The 17,553-nt window shown below is 41.3% G+C and overlaps 1 protein-coding gene across 8 annotated transcripts in view; it reads right to left on the bottom strand.

Moving 5' to 3' along the window:
* Nucleotides 1–17,225, bottom strand: part of phka1a (phosphorylase kinase, alpha 1a (muscle)) — a 111,253-nt gene extending 94,028 nt beyond the window's left edge. For 6 of the 8 annotated variants that reach the window (XM_072594946.1, XM_072594947.1, XM_072594945.1 and 3 more), the window contains exons 1-4: nt 16,096–16,354; nt 7,248–7,406; nt 5,736–5,783; nt 4,758–4,926 (exon numbers count right to left, since the gene is read on the bottom strand). In XM_072594946.1, the coding sequence (XP_072451047.1) occupies nt 4,758–4,926; nt 5,736–5,783; nt 7,248–7,406; nt 16,096–16,173 (454 nt within the window). In that variant the 5' untranslated portion in view covers nt 16,174–16,354. Of the gene's footprint in view, nt 1–4,757; nt 4,927–5,735; nt 5,784–7,247; nt 7,407–16,095; nt 16,355–16,932 lie in introns of those variants that run through there. The other 2 variants (XM_072594942.1, XM_072594941.1) reach the window with 2 other exon arrangements.
* Between the last annotated feature and the right edge of the window lie 328 nt (nt 17,226–17,553).

The following is a 17,553-nucleotide window of genomic DNA, read 5'->3' on the forward strand; positions in this document are numbered from 1 at the left end:
TTTGGAAGAACAAATAAGAATGCGGAATACAGGGTTAATGGTAGGGTTCTTGGTCAGGTGGAGGAACAGAGGGATCTTGGGGTCTATGTACATAGATCTTTGAAGGTTGCCACTCAGGTGGATAGAGTTTGTAAGAAGGCCTATGGAGTATTATCGTTCATTAGCAGAGGGATTGAATTCAAGAGTCGTGAGGTGATGTTGCAGCTGTACAGGACTTTGGTTAGGCCACATTTGGAGTACTGTGTGTAGTTCTGGTCGCCTCACTTTAGGAAAGATGTGGAAGCTTTGGAGAGGGTGCAGAGAAGATTTACCAGGATGTTGCCTGGAATGGAGAGTAGGTCGTACGAGGATAGGTTGAGAGTTCTCGGCCTTTTCTCATTGGAACGGCGAAGGATGAGGGGTGACTTGATAGAGGTTTATAAGATGATCAGAGGAATAGATAGAGTAGACAGTCAAACTTTTTCCCCGGGTACAACAGAGTGTTACAAGGGGACATAAATTTAAGGTGAAGGGTGGAAGGTATAGGGGAGATGTCAGGGGTGGGTTCTTTACCCAGAGAGTGGTGGGGGCATGGAATGTGCTGCCTGAGGGAGTGGTAGAGTCAGATTCATTGGCGACCTTTAAGCGGCATTTGGATAGGTACATGGATGGGTGCTTAATCTAGGATAGAAGTTCGGCACAACATCGTGGGCCGAAGGGCCTGTTCTGTGCTGTATTGTTCTATGTTCTATGTTCTATGTCATTTAGTCGTCAGTTGGTGTTTGTGAAAGTTGGATGGCTTGTTGCAGTTGTTGCAAGGGATTTTGTATTCCACATTGGTCCTGCATACTGCAGGTACGGGATCTTATTCCTGGTAAATAGCTGGTGTTGTGTGGCTGTTGGTTGGTACACCACCATAATACTGAGTGGTCGTAGTTAATTCTGGTATGTTCTTCACGTAGGGTAGGGTGGCCAGTGTGTTGGTAGGTACAGTGTCTTCTTGGTGTTGTCTATTGGACAGGCATCGGCAGATGAAGCCGATGGGGTATCCGTTGTTAGCAAAGACTTTGTCTAAGTGTTCCTCTTCTGCTCTGTGCAGTTCTGATATGTTGCAGTGTGTCACGGCTCTTTTGAATAGTGTCTTGACAGCTCAGTTTGTGGACATTGGGGTGATTGCTATTATAATTGAGGATCTGGTCCATGTGGGTGAGCTTCCTCTTTACTTTGGTTGCAAATCCTCTGTTGGTCCTCTGTTCTATCATGACATATAAGAATGGAAGTTGCTTGTTGTTCTCTTCCTCCCTGGTAAACTTGATACTGGTGAGTACATGTACACTGTTGATAAGGCAGTATGTTTCTTCTATCTAGTACATTTGATGATGGCAAATGTGTCATCCATGTATCGTATCCATAGTTTCAGTTGGATCAGGAGAAGGGCTATGTTTTCAAGTCTCTGCTTGACTGCTTCTGCTATTAATCCTGAGGTGGGAGAACTCATTGGTGTGCTGTTGCCTTGTTGGTATATCTGGCCTTTGAATTCAAAGTGGATGGTAAGGCAAAGGTCTAGTAGCTGGAACATGTTGTCTGTGCTAATGGTGTTGCTGGGAGTCATTGTCACAGGTTCCTCTAGTAGTGTGGTAATTGTTTCCTTGGCTCATGGTATGTAAATGGAGGTGAATAGAGCTATGACATCAAATGAAGCGATTATTTCATCCTCGTCAATTTTAGTACTCATGAGGTTTTCAACGAATTCCTGGGCCAAGTGAATGGAGTGGATTAACCTGCTAACAGGGTGTTTCAGTCTACATTGTAGTTCCTTGGATTATTTGTGCATTGGTGTACCGAGTTGCAAGACTATGAGTCTGAATGGGATATCTGGTTTGTGTACTTTCAGGGGTTCGTATAAGCAGGGGTATGGCAGCTTTCTACTTTCATCCTGGGGTATTCTGTTTTGGTTATCTGTCCTGTTTAAGTTTGTTCAGCATGTATGTAATCCTTATAGCCAAATGCAGTGTTGGGTCTATTTCCATCTGTTGGTAAATTTCAGTATTGTCCAGCAACATCTGTGCTTTCTCAATGTAGTCCTGTCTATTCATTATAACTGTCATTTTTCCTTGGTCCACTGGTAATATTATGATGTTTTTGTCTTCCTGGAGTCCTTTCAACACTTTCCTTTCTGGTGCGCTGAAGATGCTCCGCTCGTTTCTCCGGGTTAGTGTGGGGTCTATAGTTTGTCAGATTGCCTGCTGTGTCTCGTTGGTAAGCTCTTTGGTCTTCAGTGATGCTTCTAGGGCAGCCAGGAAGTCAGTTCTATCAGTGTCTGTGTGGTTGTAGTTGAGTCTGCGTATTAATGATACTGAGAAAGTTGTCTTAAGTGTTCTATTAGATAGATATCTTATCCATGTATCTGGGTTGTCTTTGTTGGTATTGTGTCTAAGTTTAGCCAGTTTCTCCTGCAGTGTAAGTCTCTTTCTGGTCTGGTGTTGTGCGGTGATGATGGCTTTCTCTAGAGTAGTAGTCCAATGTACGTTGGTTGAGTTCCAGTACTGTGATTTTTGGCACATAATTTCCCACACGTATTTTTGAAGGCGGTTATGGGCATTATTAAATCATGACCCTTGGCATCCTAGAGAAAGTTACTATCTTAGGACAGGCCGACCAGAGTTGGAAGCCTGGTTTTCAACCAAAAAGGCCACCAACAGACAGAAGGAGATAGACCAAGTGTAGAAGCCGCTGAAGAGAAGGCCCAAAAGTAACGCTCACCCCAACAGACTGGATCACATAAAAACCAAGCGAGACAGAACAACAGCATTTCACCAAAGTCATACTGATCAAAACATCAAATTTTCCTGCTCCTCGGATTCTGCCTGACCTGCTGTGCTTTTCCAGCAACATATTCTCTATACTGATATTACCCAGTATGGTAACAAAACGCCTGAATAATAACCCAAGAGCCCAGCAAGCTAACCAACTACCTTATAGTTGGAATAATGCAAAGAGGGCTTCTCCAAGACGTCTAATGCTCGACTACGGGAGTGTGACAGAGATTATTGAAAACACAAGTTATTCAGGCTTCATACTCCATGTTACCAAATTCCCTGTCTCCGAAATAGATAGGAATTAAAACAAAGATTTCACCAGAGGTTGTGTCACACCTTGGAAAGAGTTGACATCTCAACATTATGAGCAGAATTCAGGTTATGAATGCCATAATGGCTCAGAGGAGCACGAGATATCAAGTGAAAATCTATATCATAAAGAGAGAGCAGGAGACAAAGGAAAACTTTCATTTCCTCTTTAAACAAAAAGTAACATGATTTGTGCATTTTTGATAACAATAAAGCCACCAAGATACTCAATGGACAGATCCACATCAGCCACAAACTAATAAGAATAAAGAAATCACACAAATTGTAAAGGTTTTGAAAGTTTTACCATATGCATGTTCACAATCTGCCAGCTGTAACTGCAAGTGAAGTAAATCTGATTTGTAGCACAAGAGTTTTCAACAGTATACACTCACATTACAATACTTTTTAATAAGTCACATTTCAGAACAAAAACGAAAAGATGCTAACATTATCAGGACATTTTCCTTTCTATTCCTAGACTTGCAGACTGTACAAAAATGGAAAATCACCATCAATATGGTCAGTTAATACAAAATCAGTGAAACTCAGAAAACAGAACTCTTTATTCATCAGGCACTGTTCTTATGATGGAAAAGTCATAAATGTTGAATGACACGGTCTCTTTTTGCTCTGCCCTGATGCAATGTAAAGAAGTAACACTAACACAGAAGGAGATTAAAACTCGATTTATCCAACATAGTGAGAAATTTAGAAGCACTTGGAGCATACAGGATTAATAATGATAACGGACCCAATATGACCTCAAAACCCATCAGCAAAAAGTGGTTGAAAATTTACCTGCTGCTCACATGGGTGTTATGGGTGTTACAGGAGATAGTGGATACCAAGAAAATGAAGGACCAGAGATTGGGAACCCAGAGTTCAGAAGGATGGAGAGTCAAAGGTGATGGTGATCAGTTCCTTTAACATGAGTTCAGGAGGAGCACATCTATTTCTTTCAATTCCACATCCAGCTAGGTTTTTTTTGGTTATAGTTAAGAATAGGCAATCTTACCAATGGAAACTCAAACAAGAGTTAGACCCTCTGCATATACAAGAAAGATAGGGTTCTAACATCAATTTGAGGTGCCCTCAAGAACTAGTCGAGCATGAGTACAGGACATCTCTTGTTTGCCCTTGAATAGTAAGACAGCTAGTTCTCTTCTGTCCAAATATATCGGAATGCTGTCTGAAAATTGAATATTGCAAAACCAATTTCTAGGCTGGTGTGATTGAAAACAACCACACAAGTTAGAAGTTATTCGAAGTTAGTAATTAGGCTGCTCAGCAAAGCAATATCATCCCTTTAATGTAATGAAGCAAATACAGCAGAGAGGAAGGGTGCTGTGTTACTGTTTTGTTGCCAGAAGAACTCATTCAGAACTGAAATAAACAATCATTCAAGAATGAGGCAAATGTAGGAAATCAGAAATAAGAGTTAGAATTCATTGTTAATCGAAACCAAGTATATGAAGAAAGTAATGAAGCAATATATAAATAATTGACGCTAAACAAGTAGTTGCATAAACTACTGGGAAATGCAATAGTCAGAAAGCTTTAGAGGCAAACTAGGATCATCACCAATAATTTGAGAATTGGCTAGCAATCTGACAATGTTTCAGAGCAACATTGGTTAGTTCTTCTTACCTGAAGCAGTCATTTGTGCAAGAAAAAGCAGGAAGATGGAGGTAGCATCAATTTGTAAGTGACCCCACTGATCATCTTGAACCACTGTAGCACATGTTCCAGTGTTGTACTTAGCATGGAGGGCATCTTGTGTACTCTGGGTGTACTTGAAGTTTTCAACTTTATTTCTCTATGTACATAAAATAATTGTATTATCATGAGAAATCAATTATAGATCAATCTAATACCTTTCACTAACCCCTGAAAATTTCACATGAAAGGTTTTGAATCCTGCCTGGCTGATAGCTACAGTTCTAAGAGAAATTAAAATTGGCCTAAAAGTTCAAGCATGATTGTAACAGATAGTAGGCTGGGTCCTAGAATTAGCTTCATATCTGCCAAGTCTAGTAATAAAGAAAATATTCAGATAGGTTCCTCCAGCTGACCACTACGCGCTGATTCTTAAAAACAATATGCATGAAAACCAGTTAGGAACTAAACAGAGATTGAAATAAAGGATCCTCACTGTTAAAAAGTCTGGCTAACCTTTATGTAGCTCCTAACATGAAGAATAGCTATTTGCACAAGCTAGTTACATATTTCAGCGATTACAGAACAATATAACAGTCTGTTGTTAGGAGAAGACGAGTGAAAACTGATGTCTTATTAGCCTAGTTAATCACTTCTCCAAGTCATTATATCATGCTACTACTTCTTACCTCTTATCATCCTACCAATTATTCTTCAAACTCAAACTGAAGACCTAGTAAATTCCAAATGAGCATTCAATTTTCAAGTTGTACCTGTTAAGCTATTTTACACAGAACACAAAAACTCCATTCATTTCATAAAACGGTGTTTTAGTTTTGTTTAAATTTAATTACACACTCTGTTTATTCTGGAAGAACCCATGTCAAGAGAGAATAGTTTTAAGTGATAAATGTGACTAATTATTTTGCAAGCACAAGATATGATGTGAAATCGAGAATGGTCTTGTACCTGTCTCATCATACAGCGTAGCAACCCTTGCATCAGTTTCACCACACTCTGAAAGATGAAATAAAAACCAGTACATGTTTACAAGGAGTCAGCAATTCCTATCAGGCCATAACCCTCCCGCAGCCCTTTTCTGGCACTGCTGTACCCACCTCAGCTTTCACATGACATTTTCAAACTATTCAGAGATGACACTTTTCAGAGATTAAGTTACAACCACTTTGGCAGATCCAATAGAGAAGAACTTTAGCTTGGAAAGTATAGTAAGCAAACGAACAAATGAAGATTCTTAACATTTACTTTAGAATAAGTTGATAACAACAAAAATATTCAGCATACAAAGACTTTTTTTTGCTCCAATTATATCTTTCTCTATTTTACATGCAGGTGCTTCTATTCAATTCATTCACTGGAGATTCTTTCACTTAAACTGTCTTCACAGGTAAAGATAAATCGTAGGAATGGTGAGGGGCAATTTAACATATTACTGTAAACAGGTTCCTTTTTCCCATTGCTGGATCCTGTTCGAGATGCATTAGCAGTTTTCTAAAGTTCCATACAAGCAGCCTTTTTCATGTGAACTTAGAATGTAAGCTGTTTGCTTAGACACAGGATGTATCATAGTTGAGACAGAGCTTGCTCTCATTTTGTACTCTCACAAATGCAATTTCCAACAGACATCAGTAGATAGTCATCTGGAAGAATCATGGTGATTCTTCCTCATTCTAGAGATACCAAGGGCATCTGGGGTCTCTTATCACCACCATTGCAGAGATCAGATAACTCAGCCATGCAACAAACTCAGAATCTTGCAGACCGGTGACATTTATTTCCAGAAAATGCAACATATTTATTCTTTTACTCAAAACAAGGTACTTCTTGATTGAAAACATGTTCTTGATTTCCTGACTGAGTAGGGTACTCAATCCAAAATGCAGTTATTCCATTTGCCATTGAACAGCCAGAGTCTGGTCAAGTTTTCTTTACTGTTATTCAGCCTACGAGTAGGCCTTTTCCTCAAAAGTCCATCAACAGCAACAAACTTCTGTTCTCCGTAGGTCTAGCAGACCATTGATTAAAACAACTGATTCATTACTGAAATACAAAGGTTGAAATATATGAAAACTGATATTTTAGCTTAAAAGTGAATTGGATTAACAGGATTAAGCAAAGGAAACTTTAATCTGACAGAAGTTTGAATATCACTCAAAAGTAGTTAACTTATGAAAGAAATACCATGCCACTTCAGTGAACAAGGATCAGACTAAATAAAAGGTTACGTACTAAATTTGGAATAGACGAAAGTAGTCTAGGTGAGTCTTCTATGTAGAAGACAGAATTACTGATTTATCAATTCTTACCCCTTCTGTCATTTCATTACTGGTAGGAGTAAGGGAAACCTTTTTCTTAAAATGTTTCAACTTTATTGGTGCTTGCAGGAGTACAGCCCAATATTCCAACCTCTACTTCAACCCATTTTGTAATAACAGCTATCACTTATGTTGAGTTACTCACCTGCTCAAGCTCATAAGCTTTTGCTTTATCCTCATCTCGGTCAGCATTTTTGCGATATGCCATTCCAAGGCCCCATACTGCCAGGATGCTGTACACATTATCACGAACCCAAGCATCCTGCTGGTCAGTGCTCGCAGGCAGTAATCCAGTTACAGTATTCTACAAAATAAAAGGATCTAAATAATCAACTTTAAGCAAAATTTCAATAAATTCACATCTGTTTAAGAGAAGGATCAAAGCCCTATTGTGAAGTGATATACAGATACTTCATTTTAAAAGTTTTTTTCTATCAGAGGGTTATGAGTATTTAAGAAAGATGATAAAGAAAAGCCAGGGAACTACAGATCGGTGAGCCTGACATCAATGGTGGGCAAGTTGTTGCAGGGAATCCTGAGGAAAAGGGCTTACATGTATTTGGAAAAGCAAGGACTGATTAGGGATAGTACACAAGGCTTTGTGCGTGGGAAATCGTGATTGAGCTTTTTTGAAGTAACAAAGAGGATTGATGAGGACAGTAGTGGATGTGATCTATATGAATTTCAGTAAGGTGTTCAACAAGGTTCCTCATGGTAGACTGGTTAGCAAGGTTAGGTCACATGGAATACAGGGAGAACTAGCCATTTGGATACAGAACTATCTCGAAGATAGAAGACAGAGGGTGGTGGTGGAGGGTTGCTTTTCCGACTGGAGGCCTGTGACCAGTGGTGTGCCACAGGTGTTAATGCTAGGTTCACTACTTTTTGTCATTTATCTAAATAATTTGGATGGAAACATTAGAGTTCTAGTTAATAAGTTTGCACATGACACCAAAACTGGAGGTATAGTGGACAGCGGAGAAGGTTACCTCACAGTACAATGGGATCTTGATCAGACAGGCCAATGGACTGAGGAGTGGTAGATGGAGTTTAAATTAGATAAATGTGAAGTGTTGCATTTTAGAAAGGTAAATCACAGCAGGACTTATACACTTAATGGTAAGATCCTGAGGAGTGTTGCTGAACAAACAAACCTTGGAGTGCAGGTTAATAGCTCCTTGAAAGTGGAATTGCAGGTAGATAAGATGGTGAAGATGACGATTGGTATTCTTCCTTTTATTAGTCAGAATTAAAAATCACACAACACCAGGTTATAGTCCAACAGGTTTTTTGAAAACACAGTGTGTTGAGTATAGAAGTTAGGAGGTCATATTGTGACTGTACAGGACTTTGGTTAGGCCACTATTAGAATACTGCATGGTCTCCCAGATGTGAAACTTACAAGAGTTCAGAAAAGATTAACAAGGATGTTGCCAGGGTTGGAAAAGCTATAGGAAGAGGCTGAATAGGCCCGGGCTATTTTCCCCTGAGCGCCAGAGGCTGAGGGGTGACCTTATAGAGGTTTATAAAATGATGAAGGGCATAGATAGGGTAAATGGACAAGATCTTTTTCCCCAGTGTGGGGGAGACCAAAACTACAGGGCATAGATTTAAGGTGAGAGGGGAGACATTTTAAAAAGTCCTAACGGGTGATGTGTGTATGGATTAAACTGCTGGAGGAAGTGGTGGACGCTGGTTTAGTAACAAAATTTAAAAGGCATCTGGATGGGTAAATGAATAGGAAGGTTTTAGAGGGTATGGGTCACATCCTGGCAAATGGGACTAGATTAATTTAGAATATCTGGTCGGCATGGACGAAGGAATCTGTTTCCATGCTGTACATCTCTATGACTCTATTTGGAACTCTCTTCCCCAAAGATGGAAGTGGGGTTGCTGAATATTTTTAAGCCAAGGCACATAAATTTGTGTCAAACCAGGAAGTCAGTGATTATCAGGGGTAGACTAAGAATGTGGAATTAAGGCATCATCTTGTTGAATGGCAAAGCAAGCAAATTCCTCCTCCTAATTCATAGAGTTCTATATTCACTATTACTGCAGTGTAGTGTCACATTCTAAGTATTAACATACTAAATATGTTAATATGCAGATGTTTACACAATCCTATTAACATCAACTGCAGCGTACTATTATGTATCCATGTCTGCCAAGCACAAAACTGTTGCTTTGATGCTAATGACACAAGTGTATAATATACTGAAACAGAAATAATCAGGTCATTTTCAGGAGGGTATAACATTGCAATATTTAAAGCATTAGCAAAGGTAACCAGTATGTTTAGCTTGGAACAATTTTCAGTCAATATTCTAAGCTGTGGCTACAAAATGCACAATCTCAGTATGATTAGAGTTGAGAAAATTCATTTTTAAAATCAGAATGCATTTGTATTTAGTGTAGAAATAATGAGCCTGAGCCCAACTGTAATCCTCCATTCACATTGCTAGTGCTAATATCTGGGCTTGAAATTTTCAAGTTAGGGGCAATTGGAAATCCAGGAGCAAATAGGACCAATATTTCCCAGTGTCCTCCTAGTCTTGGGTCCACATAATATAAGTGCAGACCCAAGAATAGGTGGCCTGGAAATAAGGAAAGTTCATTTGGTTCAAAGTAAAACTATTTTGCTTCCACAATCTACACACAAGAGCTATTCTCACAGCACCACCATCATATTGTCTGCATGCTATTATTTTCTTCTATTAAGATCAATTGTCTTTCTGGACTATTCATCTGATTGCTTCATAAGAGGAATAAATAAATCATAGGTGGAAAAATAATCACTTATACAGACAGTAATTCTAATGGCATTTGTAATCTGATTTTGCAATAAACATTTTTACATTTCAAATCTCTCTCACTTTGTGAATTTTGTACACTCACTGTTAAATATTGCCTGTTAGACAACTTTCCAAAGTTAAACAGACAACTCATTTAGCAGGTAATATGGCAAGACCATCTGGGTTTTGTACAGAAGGCAATGGGTCAACAATCCATTATGCATATATGTAATTTACAGCCAAATTAGCTAGCTAACTGATTAGGAACAGGGAAGTTAGTTCATTCTTTATTACCCTACTTGCTTATCCAGTGACCTTCAGCCCAATTACAATCCTCCCTGCACACAGCTAGCATTGAAAACTGGTTTTGGAATTCTCACTTTGGCTGCAATTGGGGATCCAGAAGTAAAGTGTGCCCAAAATTCTGGGGATTTCAAAAGCTTTGTGTTTGTTCTCTCAAGCTTATGCCAAATTAATTTTTACATCACCAACTTAATCAAGCAGATTTTTAAAATGTTTTAGAATTTTGCTTTAAAATCATTTCTTGAAATTTAATTTCTTCTACTTCAACTTTTTTTGATTTTTGAAATGAAAAATACCTTCATAATTTGGACTGAACTTCACATCGAGATTTAATGATGTACACAGCAGGACGTAACATTCATCAAAGCTTCAGTTTCCACAGGCACATTCACAGATAGCTTTTCATGTGATTAAAGCCTTATTATTCAAAAATGTTTTTTCTTTTGCTCATAGTGGATGACATTGAATTACAAAGTATTTACAACACACAGACTATAGCTGACATCTTATGATTAAATGATACTAACTGAGATGGAGAGATGTTTTCCCATAGTTCGAACAGACATTAGCTTCATTGGATATTATTTCACTACGTGTTAGTGCAGAAGAATAAAAGAGAATGCCTTCAATGATAATTCCATTGTTACTAGTTGTATTGTGAAAGAATTTGTTTAGCAGCCAATGACTATCACAGAGGTGATTAACAAGACCAATTTTACATGTATCTCTGAATAATGAGACAACAGTTCAAATAATAGAGGTGAGAGTAAGAGCTGCAAACTCAATGCACAAGACGAGATTGGAGGAAGCAAGATGGAAATTTGCCTGCATGTAGCTCAAAAATCTAAAATTAATATGGCAACATTGCCATTAACATATTTTGCAGCACATCCCTGCAAGTTCACCCCCAAACTGAGCCAAAGTCTGTTCCTAGAAACTTACCAAAATTTCATAAGTTTTCAATGCATCACAATAGACTTAGACTTAATCAGCTCCCTGATGTTATTAGTATTTCTTTCATTCATGCGATGCGTATCACTAGCAAGATCAGGATTTTTCACCCATTTTTTACCATCCTTGAGAAGATGGTGTAAGCTGCTTTGTTGAACTATGGTTCTTGTGGTGTAGGTATATCTAGTGATATTGAGGGTGGCACAGCAATAGTAAAGGAATAGCAGGCAAAATAGTTGAAAGTCAGGATATTGTGGAAATTGAAAGTGAACCTGCAGCTGGCAGTTTTCTCATGGACCTGTCACCCTTGTTCTTTTTAATAAAGGTCATGGATTTGAAAGGAACTGCAGAATAAGTATTGGTGAGTTGTTGCAGTACAGCTGCATATGGTACTGCAGTCACAGCATGGCAATAAAGAAAGGAGTGAGCATTCAAAATGGTGGAGAGCTGTCTGTTAAGCAGGCTGCTTTGCTGTGGATGGTGTTAAGCTTTGATTATTATGAAAGCTGCACTCATCCGGGCAAGGAGACTTCTATCATGTTCCTGGCTTGTATATTAAAGGTGGCAAAAGCTTTAGCAAGTCAAGAAATATATAGAATACCCAGCCCGTTTGTCTTGTAGTCACAGTATTTATATGTCTACTGCAATTAAGTTCTGACCAATATCAAGCCTCAGAATATCAATAGTGGAGAAATCTGCAATCATCATCTGTCGGATGTCAAGAAGAGTGGCTAGAATTCTTTCTTCATGAAAATAGTCACTGTCTGGTACTTGCTAAACACAAATTTTACTTGTCACATGAGAATTTAAGCTTTTTATTCTAAAAATGAAAACTTAATATAAGTAATTTACAGGTTGAAATTCATGTGAATAGGTTGTTTCAACTAACTAGATACATAAAATTTAAGGTTCATATATCAATGCTTATCAGTACACAGCCTATTTGAAATATATTTGAGATTGTAGAGAACACAAATCAGTAAAGGAATACTGTTTTACCTCAAGGAACACTGAATTGCAATATTTCGTTTTCAAATCATTGGCTACAATTGAAAAAGAATAATGCATGCCCCTATCTAGATTGTAAGTGCAATACTCTAGCCATAAAGGTACTGGATGCATGATAAAAACAGGTGTGATTTGTGTGGATTACTATAAATCCATAGAACAGGGAATAGTAGAGCACAATAAAGGCACTTCAGCCCACAGTGTTATGCTGAGCATTTATCTTCATCTAAGATCAACCGAATCTATACACTGTTCAACTTCCTGCCATCCATGTGCTTGTCCAGCAGTCACTTATATGTCCCTAATGTCTCTGACTCGACCACCACTGCTGGCAATGCATTCCACGTCCCCCACAACTCTGTGTAAAGAACCTTTCTCCAATCATCTTAAAATTATGACCCCTCGTGACAGCCATTTCAGCCCTGGGAAAAGTCTCTGGCTATCTACTTTATCTCTGCCTCTCATTACCTCTATTATGTCACCTCTCTTCCTTCTCTCCAGTGTGAAAAGGCTGAACTCACTTAACCTCTCTTCATAAGACAGGCCATCCATTCCAGGCAGCATCCTGGTAAATCTCCTTTGCACTCTCTCTAAAGCATCTACATTCTTCCTATATTGAAGCAACCAAAACTGGACATAATATTCCAAGTGTGGTCTAACCAGGGTTTTATAGAGCTGCAGCAAAACCTCACAGCTCTTAAACTCAATCCCTCTGTTAATGAAAGCCAAAACACCATACGCCTACTTAACAATCCTATCAAATTGGGTGGCAATTTTGAGGGATCTATGTACATGGACCCCAAGATCTCTCTGTTCCTCCACACAGCCAAGAATCATCTTTAACCCTGTATTCAGCATTCAAATTCGATCTTCCAAAATGAATCACTTCACATTTATCCAGGTTGAACTCCATCTGCCACTTCTCATCCCAGCTCTGCATCCTGTCAATGTCATATTATAGCCTGCAACAGCCTTTAACACTGTCTTTATGTCATCAACAAACTTACTAAAACCACCCTTCCATTTCTTCGTCCAAGTAATTTATAAAAACTTCAAAGAACAGAGGCCCAAGAACAGATCCCTGCAGGACACCATGGTCACTGACCTCCAGACAGAATATATTCCATCCACTACTACTCGCTGTCTTCTTTCGGCCAGCCAATTCTGTATCCAGACAGCCAAGTCTCCCTGTATCCCATACATCCTAACTTGCTGAATGAGCCTACCATGGGGAACCTTATCAAATGCTTTACTGAAAGCCATATACACCACATCCACTGCTCGATCTTTGACAAATTGTCTCATCACGTCCTCAAAGAACTCAATAAGGTGTATGAGGCATGACCTGCCCCTCAGAAAGTCGTGGTGACAATCTTTAATCAAAGTATATTTTTCCAAACAGTCATAAATCCTATCTCTCAGAACCCTTTCCCGTACCTTGCTTATCACAGACGTAAGATGGTCTGGTGTGTAATTCCCAGGAATTTCCCTATTCCCTTTCTTGAACTGAGGAACAACATTCGCCTCCCTCCAATCATCCAGTACTACTCCCATGGAGAGTGAGGATGCAAAGATCATCACCAGAGGCACCGCAATCTCATTCCTTGCTTCCTGTAGTAACCCCAGCTCCAATCTTCCAGCTTAGCACCGCCCTACCACCATCCTATCTGCCTATCTTCCTTTCCACCTATCCACTCCACCTTCCTCTCTGACCTATCACCTCCATTCCCACCCCCATTCACCTATTGTACTCTATGCTACTTTCTCCCCACCCCCAACCTCCCCTCATTTATCTCCCCATTCTGTAGGCACCCTACCTCTATTCCTGATGAAGGGCTTTTGCCCAAAACATCGATTTTTGTGCTCCTCAGATACTGCCTGACCTGCTGTGCTTTTCTAGCACCACTCTAATCTAGACCTTTGGATATATCTGGTCTGGTCCTGGGGACTTATCTATCTTGAAGCTTCCCAGAACTTGCAGCACATTCAGTTTCTGAATATCAATCTGTTCAAGTCTATTAACCACAGTGTTTCACTGTCAACAAGGTCCCTCTCTCTGGTGAATACTGAATTTAAAAACTTGTTTAGAGCCTCCCCTACCTCTTCAGACTCCAGGCACAAGTTCTCTCCACTATCCCTGATCGGCCCTATTCTCTATTTGATTATTCTCTTATTCCTCACCTAATTCTAGAATGCCTTTGGGTTTCCCTAATCCTTCCCGCCAAGACTCTCTCATGCCCCCTCCTTGCTGTCCTCGGTCCATTTTTGGAGTTCTTTTCTAGTTACCCTGTAATCCCCTAAAGCAGTGCCAGATTCTTGCTTCCTCAACCTTAAGTAAGCTTCCTTCTTCCTTTTGATGAGAAGCTCCTCTGCTCGTCGTCTCAGGTTACCATTCCTTGCCTGTCCCAGTGGGACAAAGTTATTCAATATTCACAACAAGTGCTCCTTCAACAGCCTCCACTTTTCTGTTAGGGCTTTTCTGATGAACAATTGTTCCCAATTCATACTCCACAGCTCCTGTCTAATAGCAGAATAATTAAATACGTTGCCCCAATTAAATACCTTCCCATACTGTCTGCTCCTATCCCTTTCCATGACTCTGGTAAAGGTGAGGCAAATATGGTCAATGTCATGAAATGTTCTCCCACTGAGAGATTGGACACCTTGCCGAGCACCAAATCTAATATGGCCTCCCCCCCAATCGGCCTATCTACATATTGAGTCAGGAATCCCTCTTGGACACACCTGACAAAATTGGGTCCATCCAGACCATCTGCACTAATGACGTTCCAATACTGGGGACGTTGAAATTACCCATAACAACAACTGTTATATTTGCACCTTTCCAAGTTCTGCTATTTCCATCTCTCTGCTGTTATTGGGGGGTCTATAGAAAACACCCAATAAAGTGACTGCTCCTTTCCTGTTACTGACATCCATCCATGCTGACTCAGCAGACAAACCCTCCTCAACAACCTCATTTTCTGCAACTGTGATGCACTCTCTAAGTAACTCTACCCCCCCCCCCCCCCCCCCTTTTACCCTCCTCCCTATTCTTTTTAAAAGTTCTAAACCCTGGAACATCCAACAACCATTCCTGTTCTTGTGAAGTTTATGTCTCCATTATGGCCACAACATTGTGGTTCCAAGGACTGATCGATGCTCTAAATTCATCACTCTTATTCATGACACTCCAAATCATTGAAACTGACACACACTAACCCTTCCCTTTGCCCTATCAACTGTGCATCCTACGCAACAGACTCTCTGCATTCTATTTCAGCCGGGTGTTCGCATAAAAACATAATTATGAAACTTGGATTACCGTCAAGATCCAACTTCGAATCACTAGACTGGCCTATATATGACCCACCCAACATGACATATTTGGCTTCAATCCTCCTAGTGACGAACAATGCAGCGCTTCCAAGAGCCTGAGAACGTCAAGTTAATTGTGGGCTGGCACCTAGGTAGAAAGTTGGCCAACATTTGGACATCGTTGTGGTTAAGAAATAAACTTGAAATATACTTCCCATATCCCAAAGGGGGAGAGAAAACAAGATAAGTCGACCAAAGAGACAGTAACGGTTCATAGCACTGGTGAGTCAAACACCTGTTGCAAATGACAGCGTCACTGAAGTTTGGAAATGTCGCACAAGCTCTGAGAGGGATTGAGAGAGAACATAGAGATGTAGAGATGTACCCTTCGGTCCAACCCGTCCATGCCGACCAGATATCCCAACCCAATCTAGTCCCACCCCTTCACTCCGAAATAAAAACCTCTTTCACCTCGGTCACCGCTTTAAAACATCGCGCTTTCATCATGAGGTTGTGTGATTAAGTTGCACGAAGTATTTCAGCGTCCCTTTCATATTGATCATTAAAGCGAGAGGTGGTTCCTATAAATTGCATCAGGTAAATGGATAGTAACGTACCCACCTGGTGACACAGGATAGTGTTGTTTACAAGTCGCCCATAATAGTCCAATCTCACCCCGGAATTACTTCGACTCCTCATCCTGGAAGCTGCGAGCACCGGGCTCCAGCTGAAACAGGGGGGAATAGACGGTCAACCTCACCTCACTCCTTCAGTCCAGAGACGAGGCCGAGCCCTAGATCACCAGCGGGCGAGGGAACGGGTCCAGACTCACTACTAACCGTCACTGAGGATTCGGACCGGCCTGTAGTCCCGCCCCCATACCGACTCCGCCCACTCAGCTCCACTCCGACTCCGACCCCGCCTCTCCACGCAAACCCCGCCCACTCAGCTCTACTCCGACCCCACCTCTCCACACAAACCCCGCCCACTCAGTTCCACTCCGACCCCGCCCCTCCACGCAAACCGCGCCCACTCAGTTCCACTCCTACCCCGCCCCTCCACGCAGACTCTGCCCACTCAGCTCTACGCCGACCCCGCCCACTCAGCTCCACTCCGACTCCGACCCCGCCTCTCCACACAAACCCCGCCCACTCAGCTCCACTCCGACTCCGACCCCGCCTCTCCACACAAACCCCGCCCACTCAGCTCCACTCCGACCCCACCTCTCCACGCAGACTCCGCCCACTCAGCTCCACTCCGACCCCGCCCCTCCACACTGTCCCTGCCTCCAGATCCCAGTCCGCCCCTCCAAACGGATCACACTCCAGCCCCGCCCCTGCACCGCCCCCACACTCTGACCCTGCCCACATTGCCCCACCACCCTGCCCATACAGACTAACCGCACCCACATGTCCCACCAGCCACGCCCACTCCCTGACCACGTCGATGCACGCTAACCTCGTCCATTTAAGATTCTGCTTCTGAATAAACCCCGCTCCACACCTAAGCACCGCTGCCTCACTGTTTGCGTTCAAGTTGCACGTTCTTCAATATGAAATAAAAATCGAAAGAACTGCGGTTGCTCTTAACCAGAAACGAAAAATAGAAATTTAAAATAGCTCAGTAGGTCTGGCAGGCAAGGTTTACTCGGAAGGGTCACTGCAGCCGAAGTTCTGATTTCTCCGACCCCGCAGCAATGTCTGTTATGTTTAGTCAATCGTTGAGGACACAATGCCAGGACTTTTCCAGATATGCTGGTACCAGACGTTAGGGGGAGCTCCAGCGTGTCACACATGCGCAGAGCCGAGCATTAGCAGAGGCGTGAGTGCGAATGCTGACTGTGTTTGAGCATAGAATCCCTGTATTGCAGAAGAGGTCATTCAGCCCTCGAATGTGCATTAACCCCTCGAAGAGCATCCCATCTAGATCTAACCTTCACCCGTAACCGCGCGTTTGTTGTAGCTAATTCACCTATCCTGCACATCCCTGGATGGAACATAGCCAATCCACCTAACATGTATATTTTGGTCTGGGGAAGGAAATCAAAGTACCCAGAGGAAATCCTCGCATGGAAACGGG

The sequence above is a fragment of the Chiloscyllium punctatum genome, chromosome 25, assembly GCF_047496795.1.
Source record: "Chiloscyllium punctatum isolate Juve2018m chromosome 25, sChiPun1.3, whole genome shotgun sequence".
NCBI lineage: Eukaryota > Metazoa > Chordata > Chondrichthyes > Orectolobiformes > Hemiscylliidae > Chiloscyllium > Chiloscyllium punctatum.